The sequence below is a fragment of the Hippichthys cyanospilos genome, chromosome 7, assembly GCF_059441005.1.
Source record: "Hippichthys cyanospilos isolate Australia breed blue-spotted pipefish chromosome 7, RoL_Hcya_1.0, whole genome shotgun sequence".
In the NCBI taxonomy this organism is placed as follows: Eukaryota; Metazoa; Chordata; class Actinopteri; order Syngnathiformes; family Syngnathidae; genus Hippichthys; species Hippichthys cyanospilos.
The window spans coordinates 5,498,357-5,525,000 of record NC_142375.1 but is presented as its reverse complement, the minus strand read 5'-3'; the positions used below and the strand labels follow the sequence as shown (position 1 = coordinate 5,525,000).

General features: G+C 38.8%; 1 protein-coding gene across 2 annotated transcripts in view; it reads left to right on the top strand.

Annotated features, from left to right (window-relative positions):
• The window catches only part of LOC148420772 (regulating synaptic membrane exocytosis protein 1-like), a 72,829-nt gene that overhangs the window by 43,040 nt on the left and 3,145 nt on the right, over positions 1–26,644 (top strand). For both annotated transcript variants that reach the window (XM_088418811.1, XM_088418810.1), the window contains 20 exons: positions 195–366; positions 496–649; positions 808–861; positions 4,268–4,415; positions 4,831–4,947; positions 5,426–5,488; positions 5,863–5,940; positions 7,501–7,620; positions 8,220–8,309; positions 10,448–10,513; positions 11,809–11,922; positions 12,392–12,498; positions 13,515–13,618; positions 14,652–14,812; positions 15,075–15,227; positions 19,487–19,704; positions 23,858–24,002; positions 24,095–24,204; positions 24,520–24,621; positions 25,696–25,835. In XM_088418811.1, the coding sequence (XP_088274937.1) occupies positions 195–366; positions 496–649; positions 808–861; positions 4,268–4,415; positions 4,831–4,947; positions 5,426–5,488; positions 5,863–5,940; positions 7,501–7,620; positions 8,220–8,309; positions 10,448–10,513; positions 11,809–11,922; positions 12,392–12,498; positions 13,515–13,618; positions 14,652–14,812; positions 15,075–15,227; positions 19,487–19,704; positions 23,858–24,002; positions 24,095–24,204; positions 24,520–24,621; positions 25,696–25,835 (2,416 nt within the window). The remainder of the gene's footprint in view (positions 1–194; positions 367–495; positions 650–807; positions 862–4,267; positions 4,416–4,830; positions 4,948–5,425; positions 5,489–5,862; positions 5,941–7,500; positions 7,621–8,219; positions 8,310–10,447; positions 10,514–11,808; positions 11,923–12,391; positions 12,499–13,514; positions 13,619–14,651; positions 14,813–15,074; positions 15,228–19,486; positions 19,705–23,857; positions 24,003–24,094; positions 24,205–24,519; positions 24,622–25,695; positions 25,836–26,644) is intronic.

Below are 26,644 nucleotides of genomic sequence, written 5' to 3'. Positions count from 1 at the left end.
GATTAGCCTTCAGATAATCAGTGAATGTAATGAGGAAAATGAATGGATGGATGGATCAAACCTTCTCTTGTTTTTTTTGTAGAACAAACCTTTGACTGAAGTTGAACAAAACCACAGTTGTTAGTGCGACCGAATCTGCGACAGTTCTATCATACTTTTCATTTCTCCTGGTAATATTTATGCTTCTGTTCCAGTGACAAGAGCAAGCGTCGGACTAAAACTGTAAAAAAGAGTGCAGAGCCCAAGTGGAATCAGACCTTCATATATTCACATGTTCACCGGCGAGACTTTCGCGAGCGCATGCTAGAGATCACCGTTTGGGACCAACCTAGGGTCCAGGAAGAAGAAAGTGAATTTATGGGAGAGGTAAGTTTGAAGCCCACCATTTTCCAACGAAGGCACTTTTAACTGCAGCGCTGTCTGAACTGCTTTATGGTCTGAGAGTATGGACGATGGATTATTGTGTCTTCACTTTTTCCTTCATCCTTCTCTTAGATCCTGATAGAGTTGGAGACTGCCTTGTTGGATGACATTCCTCACTGGTATAAACTCCAGACACATGATGTGTCATCGATACCTTTGCCTCAGCCATCCCCATACCTTCCACGCAGACATGTCCATGGAGACAGCCCCAGCAAGAAACTACAAAGTATGCCTTTTAACAACATTTTGTCCTCTTGAGAAATTCAAGCATATTTGAGTGTGGTGTCGTAGCCCTTCCTACTTGACATTGATGATTTCTCTTGGTGCGCAAGATGCAGGCCCTCACAATTTAATCGTCTTTTGCATGTGTGTGCGTGAGTGCAGGGTCTCATCGCATCATTGATACAGAGTTTGATGATGGTTTATTAGTGACTAAAGGTGGGTAGGGGGCATGGTTACTACATGTTATCTTGTAGCAGCCTTTGGGCATCCAGCACTGGGTGAGAGAACAGATTATTGTCCCCTAAAATGCTGAAAGCCTACAACTTGGACCCAAATCTTCAATTACATGAACATGTCATTGCATTTTTTATTTTAGCTGTATTTTGGTGTTTTACTGTACTACTGTGTGATGGGGCCACAGTAAAAAGTTCTCCTCCTCTGCTGACAGTAGAATCACTTGTCACATTAAGTGCATGTGGAACTGTAGCTTTAGATAATTGCCATAGTACTGAGTCTCCTCATTCAGCATGCGTAAAAATGTCACGGAAAGAGTTTTCGCACTCTCTCGCTCTCTTCCTGTCATATATATATATATATATATATATATATATATATATATATATATATATATATATATATATATATATATATATACATACATACAGTGGGCCCCCGTGTTACGAACTTAATCCGTTCAGCGGCTACGCTCGTAACTCGAATTGCTCGTATGATGGGCAATCCAAACCTATGTTAATTAGAGAATGCGTGCAACCCGTGCAAAAACCTTAGGTAAAAACATCACGACTTTATACATATATTAAAAATTAGTAACATAATCTACTGTACAGTGAAATTAAATTACATAAATATACAAGGGAAAAATGATATTTACCTTTGGGGCGACGTGACTTGAGCTGGTGGTGGGTGGAGGCGGAGGGGAGCAGAGACCAACCCGCAGAATTTTTTTTTTCTTAAACGAGAACTTTTCTCAAACGAGAACATCTCACCGGCGATTTCCTTCTCTTTAATCCATAATAGAAGAAGCCTCTCCATTTTGTTGTTGACCGAGGTCCGTCCCCTGGCAAGAAAAGTCTTGCCCTTAGAAGATTGCCGAGCGGTTACGGCCATACTCACTAGCAAGGTTAACCATGCGTGCGCCTCCTTCGTATTTTTTTATTATCTCCTGCTTCGTTTCTATTGTCATTATCCTCGTACTTCTTCCTTTACTGCCACTTGCAATTTTAGAAGTCATGTCTAACAGAAAAAGTTTGCAAAGTCTTCACAACACACCGACCAGCTGTGCCATCAAGGCCAATAGCATATCGGCATTTCTGTGATTGACGTGACGCCGGCCAATAGCATATCCGCATCTCCGTGACTGAGACCGTGACCGTGACCTTAATCGACCAATAGCACATCGGCATCTCCGTGACTGAGACTGTGACCTTAATCGACCAATAGCATATCGGCATCTCCATGATTGAGACCATGACTGAGACCATAATTGTGACCTTATAAGACCAATAGCATATTGGCGTTTCCGTGACATGCGAGAATAGTCATTTTTGTTGACGCAGCAAAGCGAAAAAAATAGTGTGGACACACTGACCGGCATGTTGGATTGTTTGTTAAGACGAAAGGTTTGTGCGTAAGAAGGGGACTAGACAAAAAACGCCGCGGTCCACATTCGTAAGATGAAAAGTACGTAAATCAGGGAGTTCGTAAACCGGGGGCTGACTGTGTGTGTGTGTATATATATATATATATATATATATATATATATATATATATATATATATATATATATATATATATATATATATATATATATAAGTATAAGTATATATAAGTATATATATATATATATATATATATATATATATATATATATATATATATATATATATATATATATATATATATATATATATCAATGTATGTATCAAGGATCAACTTTTTTCTCTATTGCAGTTGTGTGAATCATTTGGCTTTGAGGAGAACCTTCACGAATTTTATGGATTTTTTTTTTTTTTTTTTTTTAGTTGTATGACCCTATTATCAGTTGATTGATGTTTATTTTCGTTACAGTTTGTTTGTTTTTTCTTAACTCAAATTCACACTGTCTATAGCAGTGATTCTCAAATGGGGGGACTAGTGCTCCTGGGGGAATTTCAAGGAACTTCAGGGGTTACTTGAGAGTTTAAATAAAACAAACAAACATGCATAAATCCTTTAAAAATAATTAGTGTTTTAATTAATCGTTTCAGGAAAATATAAGATACAATATATAACACATTTCATGTTCAGTAGGTTATTCAATTTCATTTTTGTAAAAACTCAGATGCTCCCCCATACTAGAATGGTTCGACCCAACTTGTCCTGTGCCAGCTCTTATTACCTGTCAAGTTAATGACTTTTATTTATTTGTTAAAATTTAAGATTTGTAAAGAGCTCTCTACTGTATCCACAAATCAGGATGCTTTATCTTTCATATTTTTCTGTGATCAAATATTTATTTATATTCATTTCATTTTGAGAACAGGTCTGACTGGTCTTTATTTTGATTATTTTTTGTGGACAAATATTTATTAATTAAGTTAATGTTTTATTTTTGTAAATAGATCTCTGCTGTAACGCCAAAACAAGACAGTTCATGTCTAACATTTTTCTGTGGACAAATATTTATTTTATTATTTTTTAGAGCAGGTCCAATACTTTGTATTGGTTATTTTTTTGTGGAAAAATATGTATTAATAATTAACTAGTTTCTTTTTGATAACAGATCTCTTTTATGATCCAAAAGAGGACACGAAAGGTTAATTATTTTTGCTGACAAATCCAATTGAAGTTTGAAAGGTCTAGAGTCTAAAGTCGAAAGTTTAATAAATCAGACACGGATGGCATGTTTAAGTCGGGTCAACTGGATGGGTTGGTTGGGAAAGTTGAGGATGCTGTCTGAGGTTCAGTTGGTAGCACAAGTCATCTAGTGACAAAAGGTCATTGGTTTGATTTTTGGCCCAGGATTCAAAGTGTCCTTGGGCATGACACCAAACTCTAATTTTCCAGCAAAATGTTTGGAGGCTCCTTGCATGGCATCAGCAGATGAATGTGGGGCTTTGTAAAGCGCTATATACTGTGAATGCACACCATTTACCATATCAATATAGAAAGTGTTACAGTGCCTTCCACATGACCTTCGTAGTGCTATAACCGCTTTAGAAAAGTAATAAAATACATTTTACCTGCTAAGTTTCATAGAAAGAACAATTGGTCAATATTTAGTGTTGGTTCAAAGCATCTGAGTATCTTAGATTAACATAAAGCTCCACAACATAAGATCCAGGAAAAATCGGGAATGGTGAAATATAAGTCTTTAATCCATTTTTGTTCTCTTTTCGACAACCTACATGTAATGTAATTTAAAATTCAAGCAAATAACAATTGTTCTATTTCCTGTCTGACAGAGAATTGCTCAAACAGCTATTCAAGCGTGATTGGGAATTGGCTTCTTGATGTTATGCGAAAAAAATAATGGTAGTTAGGAGGGCAAGGCACAGAACTAAGGTTTCCATCTCAAAGGCCACACATTTGATATGTTGTGTGTGTTTCACTGGTTTTTTAGGAGGAGAGCATAGTTCAAGAGAAAGAGAGCGAGGCAGTACATTGGCTGTTCCTGACCGTTCCCTTCAACATCGCTCACGCTCTGTATCTCCTCACCGAGAGGATTCCTGCAGAGCGAGGTCGCGGCCTGCACATGTCCCCATGCAAAGGTCAGTGTAACCTGTTGCCACAAATGGTCACATCACATTCACTGTCTGTGTTGACAATGTACAAGCATATCTCAATATCTGTTCCATTGTTATTGTGCATTCCTACTTGAAACAGTCGGAGTGCACAGACCACACTGTCGTACTTCCCTTCCACTGAATTGTCTCACAACCATGTTTATGTAGATTACCTTTTTGCAGAATTGCACATTTATAGTTACTGGAAAGAGAAGCCTCCTTTTGGATTATTGAATGTATTTATGTCATCATCATGATGTGCACCATCTTTATCGACCTATACAGACCACATTAGAAGGTTTGATCGAAACATCCCAACAGGAAAATATTTCCATTCGTATGTAACTACTCCAGTATTTGTGTGCTGTGTTGTTAATTTTGGATTTTTTTTTATATTAAGGAGCCTTGATGAGATCCACCAGAATCACCACCACTCCCAGTCCCCTTCCCATTACCACGACTCTTCTTTAGAACGTCAGCGCTCCGGTGACTCAGATTACGAGTACTCAGAAGACAGGTAACTGACGTTTAGGTATTTTGGGGATGAGACTGTGTTAATCATTTATTTGCTAACGTAGACAAAAAAAACAAACAAAAAAAAACTGACAAAGGCCTTATGGTTTAAAGTTTTAAAGTTGTTTTAAAGTTGTTTTTTTCATTTTATTTTTCTTAACAAAAAGCACAACTCTTACTATAGATATGATTTATTGAGTGTTTTCAATATTCATCGTAATTTTATTTGCAAACTACCTTCTGCTAATCCAACTAACAGTGTGAAACTAATAATTGCCTCATTCTGCACTTAAATGTCAGTCTACGAAACATGTATATTGTTTTATGTAGATATAATAATATCAGAAGAATGATTTGCCTAATGGTTTTTCTCATTCATAAAATCACATGACTGTCTGAGTTTCCATCCTCTTCTGTTTTTGTTTTTGTGTGTTTTTGATCATGATTTTTCATGTCTTCACCCATCGTCATGAAAATGACAGCGAAGCCCTGGAGATGCACAGATCAATCCGAGGCGGAAGTGCAGAGTGCCTACACACAAACAGGTAAAAAATAAATAAATAAAATAACATAAGTCATCATTTCGTTTCGTAACCAGTTGCAAACCAACCAGTTGTTGCAAACTATGCGTGTGCATGCTTTCGCACCCGTGCATGGGTGTGTTATGAATGTTTTCTGCCGACAAGTGCGTTGCCTTAAAGTTTTACTACTATTTGACTTCGCACATTTCCACACACAACTTAACCCCTTAATGAGTAAAAACAAAAATGCTATTTCAAAAGATTATTGCTCAAGTCGTCCTCAAAGATAGCACATTTCTTTTGATTAAATTGTTTTATTTTTTTATTTTAAGTTGTCACTGCAGTTACATACTTTTTTTTTTTTTTTTTTTGTGCATGGCCTTCGCTCATACAACCAGGGGTGCATGTAAACCTAGCAACACACTCCCTCCCAAAATGCCCCTGTTAATAAATGGTATCCATAAAGATATGTACAGGTAAGCAAGATGGGTAGCATTCTTCCCTTTTTTCTTCCTTGTCCAGTTTGTCCACACTTGTTTGGTGAGCCATTTTGCTTGCTGCTGCTTTTTTTTATCTGCAAAACATGAAATGCCCATATGTCCTGACTTGCTTATTGTGTTGATGTCAACTTGTGTTGCCATGTTGTTGCTTTTTCCAAACAAAAAATTGTACTTCCCTTCCCTATGCATCTGTTTACCATTCAAGTTTCGAACAGGAAATTCAAACCTTATCAAAACAACCCTATACTGGAGTTAGTTAGCTGTGTGAAAGGAGACTTGTACCGACATTTCATGATCAAGGATTTTTTTTTTTTTTTATGCTTGGATATGCTGTTCGGAACTAAAGACCACCAAAATTTCTGGAGTACAAAATGCACCTGGTGAAATGGTGAATTGAATGGGCATACTGTGTATAGCACTTTCTACACCATATGGTGCTCCAAGCCCTTTCACAAAGGCTCACATTCATCCATGCCAATCAAGGTTCAGGGCACTTCCGGGTCCACTGGAAGCAAATACTAAGTGTTCAGTGTCTTACTCAAGGACACTTTGACATGTTCACCAGGTTAGGGGATCAATCTCACCACCTTACGGTTGGAAGACGATCTCTACACCACTGGTGCTAGAAAGCTGCAAGATAGCTATCAAAACAAAACTGTATGTGTATTGGCTGTTTCATAAAACAACAATATTTGCAAACAATGAGCTCACAGATAGAGTTCTAAAAGCTAAATTAATTTGATTCAAACTATTCTTTCATTTTGAATTTGACGCCTGCAACACATTGAAAAATGAGAAGTGGACAACAGAAGTCTGGGAAAGTTGAGGAACGCTTTAAGACTGTTTGAAATAGTAGGTGCAGGGGCTAATTGGAAACAGCTGTGTTGCAGAGCATTCTCTGGGTCCAAGCTCATAGATAGTCTGGTGCAAATTGGAAATATTCGCTGTGGTCAGACGGGTCCATATTTCAACTTGTTTTCGGAAATCATGGACTTAAAAAAAAAAAACCAAGAACAGAATCACAAAAAAGAGGAACACAACAATCCAAGTCATTTAAGCGCAAAGTTCAAAAGACAGCATCTTTGACGGTATGGTGTGTGTTATTGCCCATGGCATTACTCATAATATGTATTTTTACAGCAGTTTGCAAACTATTTAATTAATTCAAGGAGCACATTTTGAAACTTATTTACTGTTTAATCACATGGAACTGAAGCAAGGGTTTTTAAATAATAATAATAATAATAATAATACATTATGAGCAATAGGTTTTCTGATTTGTAGTCTCAACAGTTTTTATGTCTTAACCTCACATTCTGTAAGGCAGAAAACTGCACTTTCAAAGTCAAGTCAAAGTCATGCACGTTTTGGCGTTACCAATTGATGGTAACGCCCAAAGCTTTGTCATTTCCACACCAAGCGTACCCTTAACATGTTTTGGATCTGTTCATATCTTTTAGGTGCATGTATCATTTTGTCTTTTCTTGCCTTTTTTGTATATTTTTCTTGCCTTTCACGGGTGTGGATGGTGCACAGCTCCACCCTCCCTGCATGCCTAAAAAGCAAGCTGCCTCAAAAGCAAGAGGGAAGCAACAATGTGCAGCGTAGTATCTTTGCACACCGTGTGCTCAGGTTCACTGATGAGGTCACACTTAGGTAAGAACATACCCTTCACAGTTCCTCTGCCTGTGTTTGGACTACCCCCACCATGCCCTTTTTTTTTTGCGGGTAACAACAGACTCAAGCCCCGTACTTGAAATTGCAAATGAGAGCATGAAAGGAGGACTAAAATCTTAAGCCCTTGTCATCCCTCATGTGAGCGCCTTGGCCTGAAACCATTATGCGCAATGTCATGCGATGGTACCGAGCCAGCCATCTGTTAAAAGAACTGTTTTACTAGTCTAGCATGACATGACAACAAAAAGCAGCACCATATGTGTCAAGTGCGTAGTAAGATGAAAGCGAGCTTTTCTCCTCTTCCCTCTTGCACATGCACTCTAACAGACACGCACTTTTCCACTTCAACCTGGTTCCCATGGCAACTCACCAACCTTCCATTTGAGTGGTCTCACAGTGTATGGATACAGGCTGCACTGTCTGATGGCCTTCCTTATTCTGTCTTTGTCTCCTGTTTGTTTCTCTGATTTACCTCTCATAATTGGTTTTAATCCCCCCACCTTGTCTCCTCTCTTCCCCTTTGTCTCCATGTTAATTTCTACTCTACTTCTCTCTGCTGCTATGCTGTGGTGGTGTAGCGACCTGCAGCCTTCTCTGGATAGAGTGAGGAGTGCCAGCACCACATGTTTGAGACCAGACACCAACTTTCACTCTCATGACAGAGACAGGTATGAAAAAGAAATATTTTCCATGTGCTCACTGCAGTCTAACTTCGTTTGCACGTTCCAAATCTATTCATGGCATTTGTACATCATTTTCTGTGTACATACGTAGTGTAATTGCCACGGGCATTACAATAACTCATCCTTCACAATTGAAAGTAGAATTTTCAAACTACCGTATTTTCCGCACTATAAGGCGCACCAATTATAAGGCGCAGCCTCAATTAATGACATATTTTAAAACTTTTTCCATACATAAGGCGCACCGCATTATAAGGCGAAACAATAGAAGCAGTCCAACTTTATCAATAGATTACAAACCAGCTTTCTGATCACTCCATTCACTCCCAAAATGAATAAACAACTGTCTTGTGTTTTATGACAGTTTATCTTTTAACAGCAAGGTATAACATGTAGTGCAACATTTATATCGGGGAACTTTATCGGGGAACTTTTCCTCCAGTGCAATCACAATATAGTAATACTCAAAGAAATAACAATAATAACTCAAATAATGACTCTAAATTCTCACTAGCATAATAACTCAATGTCAATATGACCAACATTGTTCAACTGTAAACACACAAAAGAAACAGGTAAAGCTTACTTTATCACTTCATTCCCCATCTACGAATCTCAATATTGATCCATATATAAGGCGCACCTGATTATAAGGCGCACCATCAGCATTTAAAAAAAAATTAAGGCTTTTAGGTGCGCTTTATAGTGCGGAAAATACGGTACTTTTCATCTCAGAGACAGTACAGCTGATGTGGTTGTCAAACATGCTCTCCCTATTGATTGATGTTTGGCTCATCTTGCACCGCAAAATGGGAAACTGTTTTGATGATGAAGGATTTTGATGAATTTGTGGAATTGGTTGTTAACAAATCACTTCTTGTAGCAACTGAGGAAGAAGAGGTGTTGAGTCAGAAGGCGAAAAGGAAAATCAAGCTACAATAAATCCACACAGACCTCAGCTATAGCAAACTCCTCAAGGGGAAAGTACTGGCAATAAACAAGGAGTATAGAACTCAAACTTAATTAAAAGTATTTTTTATAATGAACAGTTTTGCTGAGTATGCCTCCTCTTTCATAGTTTTTGTCTGTTCCTTTACAGCATTTTTACCTTTTAGGGCTTGCAATTCCAACAATCTCGAAAATGCTAATCATTTAGCTTTTCCTTTTTCTTCTGTTCTCGACCATCACCTAGAGCTACTGTATTTTCTCCAGTTGGCCATAACAAAACACTGTATAGCATAGCGAATGTCCAGTTTGAACATTACAACTGCGCCAAAGTATAGGGTGGGGCAGACATTCGCTTAAAATATTGACATGAAGATTTTAAATTAAATACTCATATTTCTATTTAAAAAAGGCAAATATTCTGTACGTACAAAATCATTACAACTGAAATGTACACCTAAAATATATAGAACTGGATTTAAAAAAAAAAAAATCAAAAGCATCATGCCGATTTTGTACATTTATTTCATTGACTTTTTTCAAATAGCTGAGGGAGCCTGCTTACCACACTTTTAGAATGGCATATTTAAAACATTTAAACAGCAGATAATTTGCTTTTGAATTGGATAATTTTATGGAACTTGTGTAGGTTTGTTGCCTTGGTTCTGGGTCTTGACCCTGCGAATAAACCTCTTTCATGCATCTGGTTTGTTCGTTGAACACATGATCCCTGAAGAAGACAGGTATCAGGCCTGACCATTCTGCTGTCATCGTCCCAAAATTTGCTTCTATTCTGCTTGCTTGCTTATATCTTTCTGACCCAACATGCTGACGCTTGTCCCGGAGACTAGAGTTCATTATGGGATATCACATTGTAGTGATCTGCACTGTTTTGGACCTTTTCTCGTAAACTGTTGTGAGCTGAGGCTGTAGTAATATTCCATTTCTATTCACCCTTGCTTACTATACCCAATCTGAATTAAGCAATTTTGTTTTGATAGCACTTTCTTATATCTTATGTTGGTGGATGTGCAAAGATTTCCTATATTTCCGAATGAACAAAATCTTTAGTCTGCAATGTTCACAGGAACAATTATTTCTTATTTTGTTTTATCATTGTCATTGCCATATCATGTTTCTCTCTTCTCTTTCTGGGTTGTTATTGTTTGCCAAAACAGGGATTGTAGCAATACAACAAATCCAGACTGTCTAAAAGGCAGCAAAAAAACCTTGGAGGGTGACAGGTGAGAACATTCATTTCGCCAAACACCATATCCCATTTTACTTTTGCCTCCCCGTTTATTTTGATTTACAAATATATGCTATTGCTATGTATTGTTTATATCCTTTGACTCTTCCAATAAACCACATTCACTGTGTAATGAATGTATACTAAAACATCAGGGGTGCTCAATATGTCAATTGCCAACTGGTCGATTGCAATCTGATGAATTGCATGACATTGCGCAGACATAATGCTTTAAGGCATCACTATTTCTGGTCAAGTAATTACTTTTATATCATGTTCATGACTATAAGCATAGATAACCTGATGATACAGGTAGAAGCACAAACTATTACTCAGTGTAGTAACACCCAGTCACCTGCAAGAGTCACAAGGAAGAAGCAATTGACAACATTAAATGAAACATTCGTATTTCTCACTCAAGGTGCAATGTAAAACTAGTACTGAATAATAAAATAGAGAAAATGATTTGATCCCTAACACTCTAGTAGTCACCAAAGTCTCCAAAAAACAACTGAAATCTAGAACACCTAACAAGGGGACCTTTGGTATTGAATTTATCAAAACGGGTTATGGGATTAGGGGCAGCTCAGTGAAAGAGTGGTTAGCACATAGGCCTCACAGTTCAGACTCTCGAGTTCAATTCCAGCCCACCACGACCTTCCTATATGGAGTTTGCTTGTTCTCCCCAAGCCCGCGTGGGTTCTTTCTGGGCACGCCGCTTCCTCCGACACTCGCAAAAATATGCATGGTCGGAGTATTGGGCACTCTAAATTGTCCTTAGGTGTAGCTGGGTGCATGAATGTTTTGTTCGTCCCTGTGTACCCTGCAGTTGGCCGACAACCAGTTCATCAACTGCCCAAAGAAAGCTGATATAGGCACCAGCAAGCTGGTGATCCCAGTGAGGATAAGCAGCTATAGAAAGTGGATGGATTATAGGATTATTCAAATTAACTTTTGAATGACATCATAGTGTTTTCAAGATGCAAGCAACTTCAGTCACTATTTTGAGCTTGTATCCAATAAAAACGAAATATATGAAGCTTTGTTGCACAGTCAAATATGATATACTGTTAAAAATATATCAGAGGGCGGTATGCAGGTCGGAAGGGAAAGAAGTTCCAAAATTTAATATGTCAATGTACACTCCGCCAATAGATCTTGGAAGGTTGGTAGCAGAAAAATGTGTAAAGTTGTCAAATTTGAGCACCCCTACTATGCATAGGTAGAATTACAAAATGTAGCTTTTGCAAGGATATCTCTGGTTGATTTTGGTTATTTCGCAAACGGCAGTCGCATCCAGCCCACCTCTATCCTCAGGGGAAGTCGGGGCAAAGGTTGGCCACTGAGACCCTTTGGTCAGACAGCTTTGGCTGGGTCCTCTCCAAACTCCCCGCAGCCAGACAGGTGCATGCTATTGTCCGCAGGAGGCCCCTCCTACTGTGTGCTCCTATTGTTGATCACGTTGTTTGAAAAAGAACCACAATAAATCACTGCACCTCAGACTTTTTGGGTGGGTGAAATATTGTCAACTCTTCCATAATGCCCCACAACTGTTGAAGCTGTTCATAAATATGTCTTGCAAAGTGTATGAACAGCCCATATAACTGTTTTTTATGTGAATTTTGTTTAGTGGTGTGTAGAAATGTGGGTATGTTGTGTATGCTGTCCAGACCCTGAGTGCCTCTCTAATATCTCCCCTGCCTGTCTTCTGATTTATGTCCTGACCTTTGCCAGTTTTACTAGATCATGACTGTTATTTTGTTTGGCTGATCTTGTTTAGTCCCCTGAAAAATGTAACACTTGTGTGGTGTGTTTTTATTCTGTTTTTCCCCATTCCTTAATCTCATTCTGTCTTTATGTCTCTGTTTCCTAGAAACCACCCTCATGGTAGCACCTCTTCCCCAATGGGGACTCCCTCATCAGGTCGCAAAGGCCGGCAGCTTCCACAGCTCCCGGCTAAGAGCAGCAGCATAGAACAAGGTATGACTTGTCGTTGCAAGTATAGTAGTGTTCCTTCACTTTTTGCGGTTAATGGGAACTGGAATGGATGAAAAGGCAATTCCTCGAAGTAGCCCCCCCCCCCCCCCCCCCCCCCCCCACACACACACACACACACACACATTGCACCTACTTAAATAAAGTGTATGAAATGTTTTTAGTAAGGCCCTCTTTGCTTTCCCATACCCAGTGATCTCCTAACAGTTGTATGGTGGTTGAACAGTCTCTTTTTTAGATACAAATTTTAGTTTTATTTTTCAACACATAGCAGAGTGCTTCAGCATGTAATGAGAGCCCCAAACCAAATCTCAACTCATGTTGCAGCACTGAGCACTACCGCTACCCCTGCCCCCGGCCATTCCCACATTGCGTTTCAATTGTTCTTAAAGGGCCAGCCTTAGTCAGTGTTGTCACTCTGTTTTACCTGCCCGCACCCCATCCCTCCCCCACATGTAATTGTGAGTGGTGCAATTAATAATAATAATAATCATCATCATAATCATAAAATCATAATTGTATCAATAATAATAATCATAAAATAATAATAATAATGGGAGTTGTGTTTGCACATCTGCTTTACAGTTGATGTGAATGTGACTGTCAATGATTGTTTGATGTGTGTCTACCTACTGTAAGGGCTTTGGGACTGTTTGGCAAACAGTCCAGGGTGCACCCCACCTCTTGGCCATCTGTTGGCCTGGATGGCGTCCAGTTTGCCTGTGTCTCTATTGAGAGCACGCAGATGGATAGTAAGACACGATCTATTTAAAAAGGGCAGAAATTAGAGCAGACAAACGAAAACATTGAATCCAGTCTGTTTGTGTCACAATTTGAGTAAAGCCTTAACTATGACATTGTGAGATTGTGTGGACACTGCTATCCATAGTTTAAGGGGCTGTCAACATGTATTTCTCATTCACAATATGTCATTTAGTCAGTTAGCAGACCTTGCTATTTTACTTGAGCGAGTAAAATACGATTTCTTTGTTTTGTCTTAGCCCTAGCAGTTGAAGAACGAGCCCGACAGCTGCATATGAAAGTACATTCCTACCGGCCTTCAGCTTCCCATGATCCTGAGTCAAATCTCAAGAATAAAAGGGAGGTAAGCCTGTTAAGCTTGATGTTTACTTATCTTCTTTAGAAAATCCTAATAAGCTGGAATCTGTAAAGCAGGAGAGTATCAAATTTCAACACACCTTTATGAGCCATATTTGTCACATGATAACGTACTCTTAAAATACATACATTTTCTCAAAAATTTGTAATCCAGTGTGACATATATGAATTTGCATTTTTACTTTGTTGTTTATCATTTATCGTTTTTTCTATGACAGTCACATTCTCATTTTCAGACATGACTAATTGCTAGCTGGCGTCCATGTTTTTGTCATACCAAAATGAGAACTATATCCTGATTCCATTGAACTTGTCATGAATTGAACTGTTAAATTCCTTCCTATTTACTTTAACAATCGCAATTGCATCATAACGGGACTAGAACTACTTCCTGCCTTTGTATTAAAAATCATTGGAAATGCACTGAGACTGCATTTGAGCTGAATGCTTCTTGCTGCACAATTCCAGTGTTGCAATGTGGGATCTGAAGAACACACTTTTGTGTTTATTCATTATTCAGTTTATAAACAAGGTTTTGGGGGGGGAATGTTCTTGCATTCAATGATCGATAGTTAGGCTGAGAAGCAAAAGGACACAAACACTGCACTCACACTCTGCAGTTGACTCAAAGTGCGTTCATTGACCACTTAACTCCGCATGTCAACTCAATTTGCATGGACAGGAGACAATTTTTTTCTGGGGTAACTTTGTCAGGACAGGGCAAAAAAGGTTGGGTTATAGTGAAATGCTTGTGCTCAATGCTTGCTCAGCTAGCTTATCACATAACCACAGATTGACTATTGTTTGTTGACTAGTTGTTATATATTGATCCTGGTAAGAATTTATTGTCCATAAAAGGAGCACTTTAAAATGTGGGGCGCCTGATAGACCGTGAAATAAACAGTGTATATGCATTCCACATCCTATTTATTTTTACCATTTCAACATGATAGTTAACACCTAGCTTATGTCAGATTCAAGAGATTCTCCTTTAATTATGCATCTTTTCATTTTCTTAGATGTTTGCGGAGCAACGACGTAGCAGCGACAACATGTCTGCAAGGTCATCAGATAGCGATATGAGCGATATGTCGGCTCTCTCCCGCGCCAGCAGTGCCTCTCGCCTCAGTAGCACCAGCTACATGTCTATCCAGTCAGAACGCCCAGGGGGACGTCTTAGGTCAGTCCTTTTTTTGGGTTTCATATTTGATTTAGTTATGTTCAACCATGGGTCCCTTAGTCCTGTTTTGAAACCAATATCCATAGTTTTTGTTACTAATAGCATGTATTTCCATATTTTGTAATAGTGTATGCATGCTAACGCGTGTGTATCTTTTCTTTTCTTTTTTGCATGACAACTGCTGCATGTTTCTGTCCAACTGTTTGCTCGTATCTGTCACTTACAAACATAACAATGAATGTTGGGGTACAAACAAACTCAGATCGAAGTCTTTAGAAGAGGAAAAAAAAGACAGGAGAATCTCATGGGGGGTGATTAGGGAAGAGGAAAAAAAGAGGGCGGCAGGAAAGAGACGTTTCTCAGAAGAATTGAAGCGCAGGAGACACACTGTAGCTGGAGAAACAGAGGAGTCCAGGTAAGTATAAATGCATCTCAAAAATTCCCCAACTCTGTCTGTCTATCTGTCCGCGTGTATCATTGCCCAAATCCAGTCCTCAAAAGTCCTAACCCTAACCCTATCAAACAAAATCACAGATAATAATAATAATATATAATCCCGACAAATCTATGGCTTCAACACATCCACACGTCCAATTTTTCATGTAGCATGAAACACGAGCTCATTGATATGTAAACAAGTGCGCTTCTTAACATCATTTTAAATAAGCTATAACCTCTATATAAAAAAATAAAACCTGATCATCTCCAATCAGTAACGCCACACATAGTTATGTGCAGGGACCGTAACATTATACCTGTGGAGTTTTTTTCTCATTTTCAACCACCATATTGGGGGAAGGGGGGCTCAATTTATACCAGCATAACTCAAAAGCAGACTAATTTTCTCCACATATCTGTGTTTGAATGACATTAATTTGAACACGAAACAACAATATGTCATTTACAAGACTTAAAATGATTATACATACCTCTAATTTGATATAGCATGCATCTGTTGTAGCACATTTGTAATTTCAAATGCACTTTCGTGAAAAGCCTCTTTCTTGTCAATGAGAATGCATGGATATTTTTTTTTCTTTTCTGGCGGACTTTAATTCATTATGAAAAGGAAAATACGACTTGACTTGTCCGTTCAAGACAAAAATGCGAGAGCAGTGGCATGGCACGTGTTGATGTTAGCAGGTGGGGGGAGATAGATAGCAAAGAGCAACCGATCCACACTCTAAAGTGACTGTCGTCACTTGGGTAAAGACAGCTTCAGCAAAGCATTTCTGGAGACCTCCATTTCAAACAAATTGGACGGATCCGAAGATGACTACTCATAGAAGAGTATCGAGGATGTTTGTGCCAATGACGAACAGGAATTGAAAAGATGTTCAGGATTTAAATGGGAGGAGTGATTTTGCATGTCAGAGAGTGATGATGACTTTCAGGGTTTTTAGATTAATTCACATTCAACAGTGTCAAAAAAAATAAAGCATTGAAACTTCAAATCATTTTATTACAATAGTTTAACATTTATAAAATTAGTTTCAGCATCTCCACCTATGCACGCGTGTACATTGCCTCAAACTTGTCTTGTTTCCGCCCCACTCCTTCCCCCCCTATAACCGCAACAGTATGTCATTCTTTATATGATGAAGAACCGCATGTAAAAGTACCTTTAATTTCATCATAACAAACACAATGTTTTCATTGCACAGCCATGATATCGGTAACTATGAAAGTCAGGGGTAGACACCCGTTTTTGTAAAATTCACCCAAATTGAAGTAAAAAAGAAAAAATCAACGTTTGCACAAGGTCGACTTGTACACGGAGAAATACGGTAACCAACCAGAAACCTACATTACAAGCCACGGTGGAATCACGTTGATTAAATGACGAGTAATGACACGCAATAATGATTTCATCCATCTTCATTTTCATCTCATGAAATCCGTTACATATGTACTTTTCATAGAATGAATGACAATTCAGCAGCGCAATTCGATTTTCTAATCATTTGCCTGGCAGATGATTTTCATTGTATTATAGTTCAGAAGTGCCCACCAGGGTAGTCGTTGAAGTGGAAAGTTAAAAGCCGTTATTATATTAAAATAACAGCAAGCAATGATACACAATTAAAAAAAAAAACATTTTAAACAAAAATATTCAAGAAAACATGCAAATATTTCACACTCTCTCCCCCCTCACCACCACCATCTCTCTCTCTCTCCGGCTGAGCAGCTGTATGTTTGACAGGGATAAAGAACCTTATCCCAACGATTCTCAGCAGCTAGTGATACTGCAGCTTATGGCATACCTCTGAAAGGAGGACAGAAACGGCTTAGTTTTCAATGGTATGACTTTTATAAAAATCCACTCTTTTGCACGCGCTTTTTCTTAGCTTGGAAATGTAAGAAGGAAAGTCACATGTGGCTTGTTATTTGTCTTGTCTGGCTTGTCAGACTTTTTTCATTTTCACCCAAGTATGAACTGTCAAGACAGGCACATCAGATGTCATATTTCTAGTTATCACAAGATAAGTTAAATATATAAAGGCTAAATGTTTAGGAAAATGTACATGTGCTCCACATCTATTCCTGTATTCATTTATTTATTTACATAAAACAATGACAAATGATGACAAACAATCATACCCAACTCAAATATGCAGCAACGCTTACAAAATTACAGTGTGCATTAAAATGACAAGCTCTTTTGTACATCAGATTTAAATGTCAAGGCAACAAAAGAAGCACGCACAAATCAGGGCATTCTCATGTCATTTTAGTTATGACCGCGTATATTCCCTATATTTTACATTTGCATGATGTGAGTTCTGTTTCGTAAATCAGCTGGAAACACTCAGGCTTCTTTTCAATTTTCCATCTATCACTATTGAATACAAACACATGATCAGCTTTTTTTTCAATGCACTTTTTTGCAGTTGTATTCCAGTATATGTGTGCCCTGTTTGTGTATCTGTGTGTTTGTTTCGTGCACGTCTCAGATCCCTCATTGCACGCGTCCTATGCCGCGACAACTCGGACCTCCCTCCATCCTCTCGAGCAGGATCATCCCCTTCCATCTGTCCCTTTTGCTGCACAGCTTCACTTAACCTCCGTGCATAGTACAGTCCAAAGGCCTCAAGCCTTCCAATATTGCAGCACTTCCTGTAACCCATCTTATCACATCAGTGAGAGGTCACACAGAATAGATGCTGATGGTGATGAATGCAGCATATCCAGTTTCTCCCATAGCACAGTGAGTCCATCCGAAGGCATTGAGTTGCAGTGGCTCATCCAGAACCCTCAGAGGCAACGTCAAGCACAGTACTAAGTTGCTTAGGTCCTTGTCTAGTTTCTTGTTTGAGAAGAATGAGCTTAAACATGCGGTACTTACCGTATTTGTCCGTCGTACAAGTCCACCTCGCATATAAGTAGACCCCTTCCCCTTCCTTTTTTTAATTTCAATTTGGGTGAATTTTACTAAAACGCGAATATAAGTCTACCCCTAACTTTAATGGATACACATATCATGGTTGTCCAATTAAAACACATGGTGTGTGTCACCGGAATGATGAAATTACTGTACTTTAGACACGTTTCTTTATCCTATAAAGAATAACACAATGTTTCGGTTATGGGCGGGACAGACACAACAAATAGCTCCTCCCATTTCAATGTTTGGACATACCTTCTGGAGGTCCTCTTCTTCCTCCCCGTCATGTTTTCAAACAAGCTCGTTATGAGACAAGTGCAAGGCAATGTGCATGCATGCGTAGACACATATGCTGAAACTAATGTTGCAACAATAAAATGATTTGAAGTTTTGATGCTTTATTTTTTGACACACTTGAATGTGAAATCATCTAAAAGCCCTTAAAGTCATCAACACTATCGGGCACGCCAAATAGCTTCTCCCATTTAAATCCCGGATGTCCTGTCCTTCTTGCTTGTCATCTGCGCAAACATCCTCGTTACTCTTCCATGAGTAGTCACCTTCAGATCCGTCCAATTTGTTTGAAATGGAGGTGTTCTGAGATGATTTGCTGATCTTCTTACTTGGGATGTTCATTACCCAAGTGACGACTTTTGTGAGATCAGAGCATGGAAGGTTGTCCTTTGTTGTTTCTCCCCCCCAACTGCAGAAATCCATGCCGGCTTTTTCAAGCACACGTTCAAGGACTGATGGAGACAAGTCAGTCTTTGTTTTCCTTTTAATAATGCATCAAAGTCCACTGGAAAAGGGTTAGGGTTAGGGTTAATCCACGCGTACTATATATTGCAATAAAGGTTTGCAAAAAGAACTCGACTTGTACATGAAGAAATACGCTATATTCTATGCAAATGATCATGTAAACTTTGCTCCCTCTTGCTAAATTTTGGTGGACTCCTTTTTTATTTGCCCTCTGACACTTAAATGGACTGTGCCAATGCTGTTACAGCGTACTAAAATGCAAGTGACACGTTTTATTTATCACACAACATATCCCTATAATCAGGGTTTTTTGAACACTACTTGTTTGAGGCCAGAGTCAAAACGGAGCTAAAGTCTATCCTATTCACGTCATAACTTATCATGTCTGTCAATTTAAAATTTTACCATTGTCATCACAGAATGTTAGTCAACTTACTAGTGCACTGAATGTACAGTAGCTGTACTTTGTCAAACTTTTAGAAGATCCCATGACATCCAGATGAGTGACACTCAGTGTCTTCTTTCTTCAGTCGGCAGATGAGAGCATCGGCGGGACGCAGCATGCTTAAAAGCTCCAGTGTTAGCGGGGAGATTTACACCCAAGAGCGCACAGATGGCAGCCAATCAGACACGGCGCTAGGCACAGTCGGCGGAGGCAGCAAGAAGAGACGTTCTAGCCTCAGTGCAAGAGTGGTGGCCATTGTTGGAAACCGCCGCAGCAGAAGCACTTCCCAAATAAGTGGCCCTGGTAAGTAGCCGCAGCAAACGTTAACAACTCAAACATGATCACAGTCATCTTCCGTTTAACTTTTTCAGGACTGTTAAAAACATTATGTGCAGTACAAGTCACAAGTTTGGAATCACTGTGAAATAAATTAGTCTCTAAGACATTAAGAGGTTAAGAAATTCAAACAACTCATTTTGATGATGCACAAATGCCAATATAAAGTTATTGCAGGTCATAAAGCATCAACCACATCATTAACACCCCAGATAAAAAAGATTTTGGAGTTACTGATGATCCTCATATTCATTTGTGTCCACAAGGGATGGGATGAGATCTTGTACCACAATGCTAAAAGATTGCTCGTCCCTCTACACTACAAAGGGGGGGGGGGGGGGGGGGGGGGGGCTATTTGGACCTCAATTCCAAAGGAATACACAACAGTGCGCGCTGCATGACAGTAAAACATGCTGCCAATTGTGGTAAGGCCAGCCAAAACTTCAAAATAAACCTTACTGATTTTCAAAAAAATATAAAATTATATATAAAATATATGATTTGGTCATTCATTATTAAGTAGAAATGTGTTAGTTGATCTTTTGTGTTTATAATTGTTTTTCAGTTGAAGATATGAATGGTAATATATTGGCATATCAGACTGGGACTGTATCTAAACATGACAAAAAAAAAAACAACACAAAAAAACGCAAGCACAGCAGCTAACACAAGTTGTGTGCATTTTGTTAAACGAGCTCAGCAGCAGCTGAAAAATGAGCCTGTAACAAACGTTCAGGTAACTCTTGTTTTTGTTTATAGTTGCTTACAATCTTCTCAGTAAAAAGAACATTTTGGAAACTAATGATTAATACTGAGTATTGTTTTGTATTGCAAGAAAATCTCATCTCTTTTTAATGGTCTCATTCCCATGAGACGAGAAGTCTCATGGGATTTGTGTCTCTTCCCATACATAGCGTCCAATTTATTGTATATTTTTTTTTTGTCTATATGTTTTGACTCCTTCAAGCCGCCCTACTAAGTCCTAGTGTGCCCAGTAGAGGACATTCTGGTGTTTCCATTGATGTCTCGTATGTTTGGGTGGGATGCAACAAACGTTGCTGTCTTGCTGAGACAAAATGGACTCAGTAGACTATACTAGATCTCTCAATGGCAATGACGCAGGTTTTTCACTGCCTGCCCAATAAAAATTGATCTTTGACATCTTTGTAGCAAATGAGAAAACATCTACATTTGCAAAGCTGTTATTTGTATTTGGGCAAAAGAAATAACGGTAAAATATATACATTTGGTAACACATGACACTACAAATGACATGCACTTCTTTCTGATTGGATTAAAAAAAAAAATAGGTGTTCTCACTTTAAAGGGCCAATGTGTATGATTTAGACAGTTTTTCACTAGGGACAGCAGGTGGTGCTGCATTTACCGTTGTCCGTAGCTATAACAAGACATGGCAGCCTCCGGAGGAGTGCCACTCCCTATGTAATATAATTGAATGATAACTAGACCTACAATTATATATAAAACATACTATTAGTCATTAAGAAGACATTTATTTGCAAGGTTTTTTTTAAATTTATAATCATTTAATTTGTTCAATTTGAATGAAATAGGGTCTAAATCTTATGCAGTGTCCCTTTTGAGTCTTAGAGGGAAATATCATCTGAGATTTTAGAATGCTATGATTAATTCAGTTGCTCAGGAGCTTTGCCGAGATTTGTTGTGTTTCAGGATTATCTTTTTTTTTTTATCTGACACATTTTAATTTTCATTGCTACCCTCCAAGAATATGGCCCAAGGTTTTTTTTTTTTCCCCAGAAAATGCAATAAACTGAATTAAATACCATGTATACATAATTTCATTTTCAGGTATAGGAATGACTATTCTATTTTTTTGTCAATATATGATTTGTACCATTAAATTTTATATAATGGACTACATTAACATTCAGCCAACAAAACCTATGGACTTCCAGAGTATCTGAGCCACATAAAAACAAGAAGCACAAAAAAATAAAAAATAACTTGCCCCGGAGAGCCGGCTGTACTGAAACACCAATAATTGCAACTGGCCTTTCTTTCTCTGAAAGGTTCATCCCTGCTGTCCTAGTACATGTTGTTAAAAAATATTTTGGAAACTTAAGAGAGCTGAGAGCCCCCTGAGCTAAGCTCCTAGTTACACATGAAACTTGCCACTCTAAACTCAACTTAAGACAGACTCATCATGAAAGTCAAGCTCCGGATTCCCTTTCTTTGGGGTGACATTAAAAGCTATTTGACCACATTCGCCCTGCAGGGGTATGTCTAGCCTTCTGTCACTGAAGCAGAGTGGAGAGATAGTAAGTGGACATATTAGGAGATGCAGCTCAATGAAAAAAAAAATTCTTTCTGTATGCGTAGGATGAGAGCAAAGGCAGGTAAGGAATGTCTCAATTTTAGTATTTCATAATGTTTACATTTCATATATATATATATATATATATATATATATATATATATATATATATATATATATATATATATATATATATATATATATATATATATTCTAATTTTCTTTATACTGCCGATACTGTGTAATGCGCCAGACGGCATGCTGCATGTTGCGAGTCGACTTGTTATTCTACTAATTTCCTGTTTTCTTCTAATTACTGGAGGGAGAGAGAGAGTAAAAGAACATAGGTGCAACTTCAGCCATGCATTGCATGATAGAATACTGAAATACTTTTATCGTCAACTCAAGTGATATGTTTACACAGATTTCCACTGGTAAAGTTTGGGATATGGAAACTGCTCTTTTCTTGCCAGTACGAGATGAGGAGAATAGATAATGATTGTTTTTTTTTGTTTGTTTTTTGTTTTGTGTTTTACACATTGTTTGTCATACGCAATATTAAATATTGAATGGAAACGTTATGTTTTAACATTCGTCCATTTTCTGGAGCCGCTTATCCTCACAAGGGTCACAAGCTTGCTGGTTTCTATCCCAGGACAATTTAGTATGTCCAATCCACCTGCCATGTATGTTTTTAGAGTGTGGGAGGAAGCTGGATGCCTGTAGAGAACCCACACGGGCTCGAGAGGAAATGCAAACTCCACACAGGAATGCTGGATTGAGGTGGAGTTGAACGTGGGTCTCTGAACTGTGAAGCAGATGAGATGACCACTACGAGCTGCCTGTTTGAACATTATTGATAGAAATTTGACTTAACACAGATAAACATTGCTTTTTATACAAAACTGATCAACTGTTAAGTATTTTCATTGTACATTAGTATGTTTTTCGTGATCTATTTTTTTTTTTTTGTTTTTTAATTTTCGGGGTACAACTCTTTTTTCATTTTGTATGTACATATCAATTGCTTTTCTGGCTTGTTGAGATGATGTTAGGGTTTGATTCTTTTTCTCCCCCAATGCAATGGCCCTCAGTTATACACACATTTGTGGGCTGAGCCAATCACAACCCCGGGAAATTGCAGGAGTTGGTTGTAATTAATTAAACAAGTTGTTTAAGTAGATCCTGTATCAGTTGCTGTTTAGTTTTTGTCAGGTTTTAGTGTAGCCGGGGAAGTGGAGGAAGTTATAGGACCCCAGAAAATGCAGAAAGGCTGGGAGGTTGTGGCTCTAAAAATGAAGGTTTAATAATGAACTGAGAAAAGGAACAACTGGAACAGATCAATACAAAGTACAACCAAAACCCCAAACTGAAATTAACTCAGGGAAATCAGCAAGGGTAAACAAGGGATACTCAGAGGGGAAACTCGGATTGAAGAAGATGTCAACAAGGAACATGAGGACAATGTGGCAGCATGACATAAATCACCCAACAACTAAACAGAACTAAACTGGGACTTAAATACACTCACACTAAATTAGGGGAACACAAAACAGCTGGACAGGCACGAAAGGCAGGCGTGCCTGGTTGGGTGACTTGCGGGGGCGGGTAAGCAGACAGGTGGACAAAATCATTCTAACGAGAGCACAGACAAGAAAAGGTAGACAGAGAACAGACAGAGGAGAACAGAAACATAACTAAGAAACTTGAGCATAACCCGACAAGACCAGAAAATAATAAATCCCAACACAAACCTGCCATACTTGCATCTTTACGAGTGTTGAAAGGAGTTACCCACAAAAATATGGTATTTGTTTCTTTCAGAGGCAAAATCAAAGAAGGAGAAAGGAGCACCCATTCAGAGGAGCACAGAGACGGGCATGGCAGTGGAGCTGACCAGGAACATGAGCCGACAGCCGAGCAGAGAGTCCAACAATGGCAGCATGAACAGCTACAACTCTGAGGGAGCGTGAGTAAACTTTTCATCTTTTCACAGCTGCAGCACTGCTTTGTTTTGAACACCTTAACAGGAATTTTCTGTTGTTTTTGTACTCCTTTTAGTGTCTTCTCTGGGGTCAATCTGGGAGCAAGCAGCCAGTTCAGTGACTTTCTAGATGGCCTTGGTCCGGCTCAGTTAGTGGGCAGGCAAACACTTGCTACGCCTGCAATTGGTGAGCTTGTGGATGTGCTTACATCTTTTGAATGGCTTTAGTTTTCACTTTTGACTGCATGTAAAAGATGTCTATAAAATGTGTTTGCGAAACGTTGCTTCTCGGTGTACAATCATGAAATTTTATTCCATTGTTTTTTTATGACACTTTACGCCTTGCATTTCTTTCGCAGAGAGTAATTTCATAATCGTCACTGAAGTGCACTTACTACAAAACATCACTCCGTATTCAAAGTCACTTATAGCTTTTCCCTTTACGCAGTACAAAACAAACTTGTATGCAGCTGATTATCTTACCACCATCTTTGTTTTACAGGTGACATACAGATAGGTATGATGGAGAAAAAGGGTCAACTAGAGGTGGAAGTTATCAGAGCACGTGGTCTTGTACAAAAGCCAGGATCAAAATCCCTCCCAGGTAAGGCCACCTCGATACAAATAATCTAACAACTGAATCACTCTCGTCCTCCCAAGAGATTCTTATTCTGTATGTGACATCGGTTTGGAGACATAAGACAAAAACTGATGCCTGACATCGCTTTCCGAGGAGAGCTATGTCGAACTACTACAGTACACATATTTACTTACATTATTCAACCTTAGAGGGTAACTGTAGTACTGTCAACCCTTCTCGTTTTCATGTCTTGGCTGTACGTAGTCAGGATCTAGGTGAGCCGCAGTTACCCTACGAGTAGGCGCTTGGACGTCGAACTAGTCAAGCAAGTGGGAGTCAAGCATGATTATAAATCTGAGTTTACACCAATTTATTACACAAGCTTAGAGGATCCCAAAGCTTTGTTTCCTCGATCCCAATCTCTTGCAGCCACTTGTCTGTGACTGACTCGGAGAACTTTCGCCGCTTCTAACAAAAACAAAAAATTAGTACTGTTCTTACCTAACTGGCCAGACGATCTGTCAGTCAGCTCCTCATTGGCGTCTTCTAGGCATCCAAACTCGCAACTCCTCAACTTTTTTGCCAGTGACCGCACAAATGTTGTTAGCTTTAGCCTAACCCTCAGCCCTCTACGTTTCCCCCGGCTTCATTTGCGGTCTCTACCTGGCCTGCGAGCACCTCCGGGCTCCCGGGTAGACTGCGACGCGTCGGGTGCTCTTAGTTGCTCAGGGATGAGGCGAAAATCGCTGATTAAATGGTTGTCTGATAACCAAAATCTCCCGATGTGTGTGTGATGTCAAAGCCAAGCTGTTCTGCACCAATAGACCTGAAATGAGCAGGAAAATCACTGCTAGCTTGCAAACAAAAGAGACACCGAGCGCTCCTGTTGTGCACTATACCATACACACTAATGCGTATCAAAAAGATATCAAGGTAATTAGTCGATGATGGGAAAACACCATCAGCTGATTTACATAAAGTTGAATGATGAATCAGATGTGTTGGTTGAAAGGGAAACAGGACTCGATTGGGCCCACCTCGGTATATAGCTCCATTTAATCTTTTTTTTTTTTTGTTTTGTTTTGTCCCGGCCTTTAGCACCTTATGTCAAGGTCTATCTGCTGAACAATGGAGCGTACATAGCCAAAAAGAAAACAAAGATTGCACGGAAAACACTTGACCCGCTGTACCAGCAAGCATTGCTGTTTGAGGAAAGTCCACAGGGTAAAGTCTTACAGGTGAGTGGAAAATATTGTACTTTATCATCGTGTTTATTTTGATATTATAGGGTGACCAGATATTCCGGTTTAATTTAGATCATCTTAGTTTTGAGCCTTGGGTCTAGAGTCCTGACACATTTCGCCAGCCCCATTATTTTAGGTCTCAATCCCGTTTTTTTTTTTTTCCAACCAATCAGAAAACCAATTGCTTGCGCCATATGTATGTAAATCACAGTTGTCATAGCGATTCACGTCTTAAACAAAAAGTAATTAAACAGTCAAATTCCTTTGTATTAACGTTCACAATTCACAAACTGGAACTAGAACTGCTTCTGGGTCTAATGTAGTCAAACTGAGCATTTCTGGTGGCTTGTTTTCTGTGGGACCTCAAGGTAAGTAGCTATATGCCAATTGATTTTCAGTTTTATGAACAAAGTTATGAAAGTAAAAGAAAAATAATAATAATCTTGTATACAAAGTACTCACTCGTGTTTTGCAGTTTACTTAAGGTGCATTCAATAACCACTCATACAGTAGGACATCTCACACATAGGAAAGCTGCTAGTCACCTCAAGTTTCAAAGGTAGGCGTTACAAATTTCACTACATTGGCACAACACAGGAAAAAAAAAGGCATAATGTTCAGTGTATTGACTTGTTTAGCTCTGTTGAACAGTCACCCATAGAATTTAGCCTTAGGTAAAGTAATAAACACAGGTCACCGCATTGGCAAGTGATTACATTTGTCACTTTGAGAATTTATTGCATATTTGGTTTTCAGTAAAATTGCAGTGCCCCAGTTTTTAAAGATGAATACAAATCTGGTCA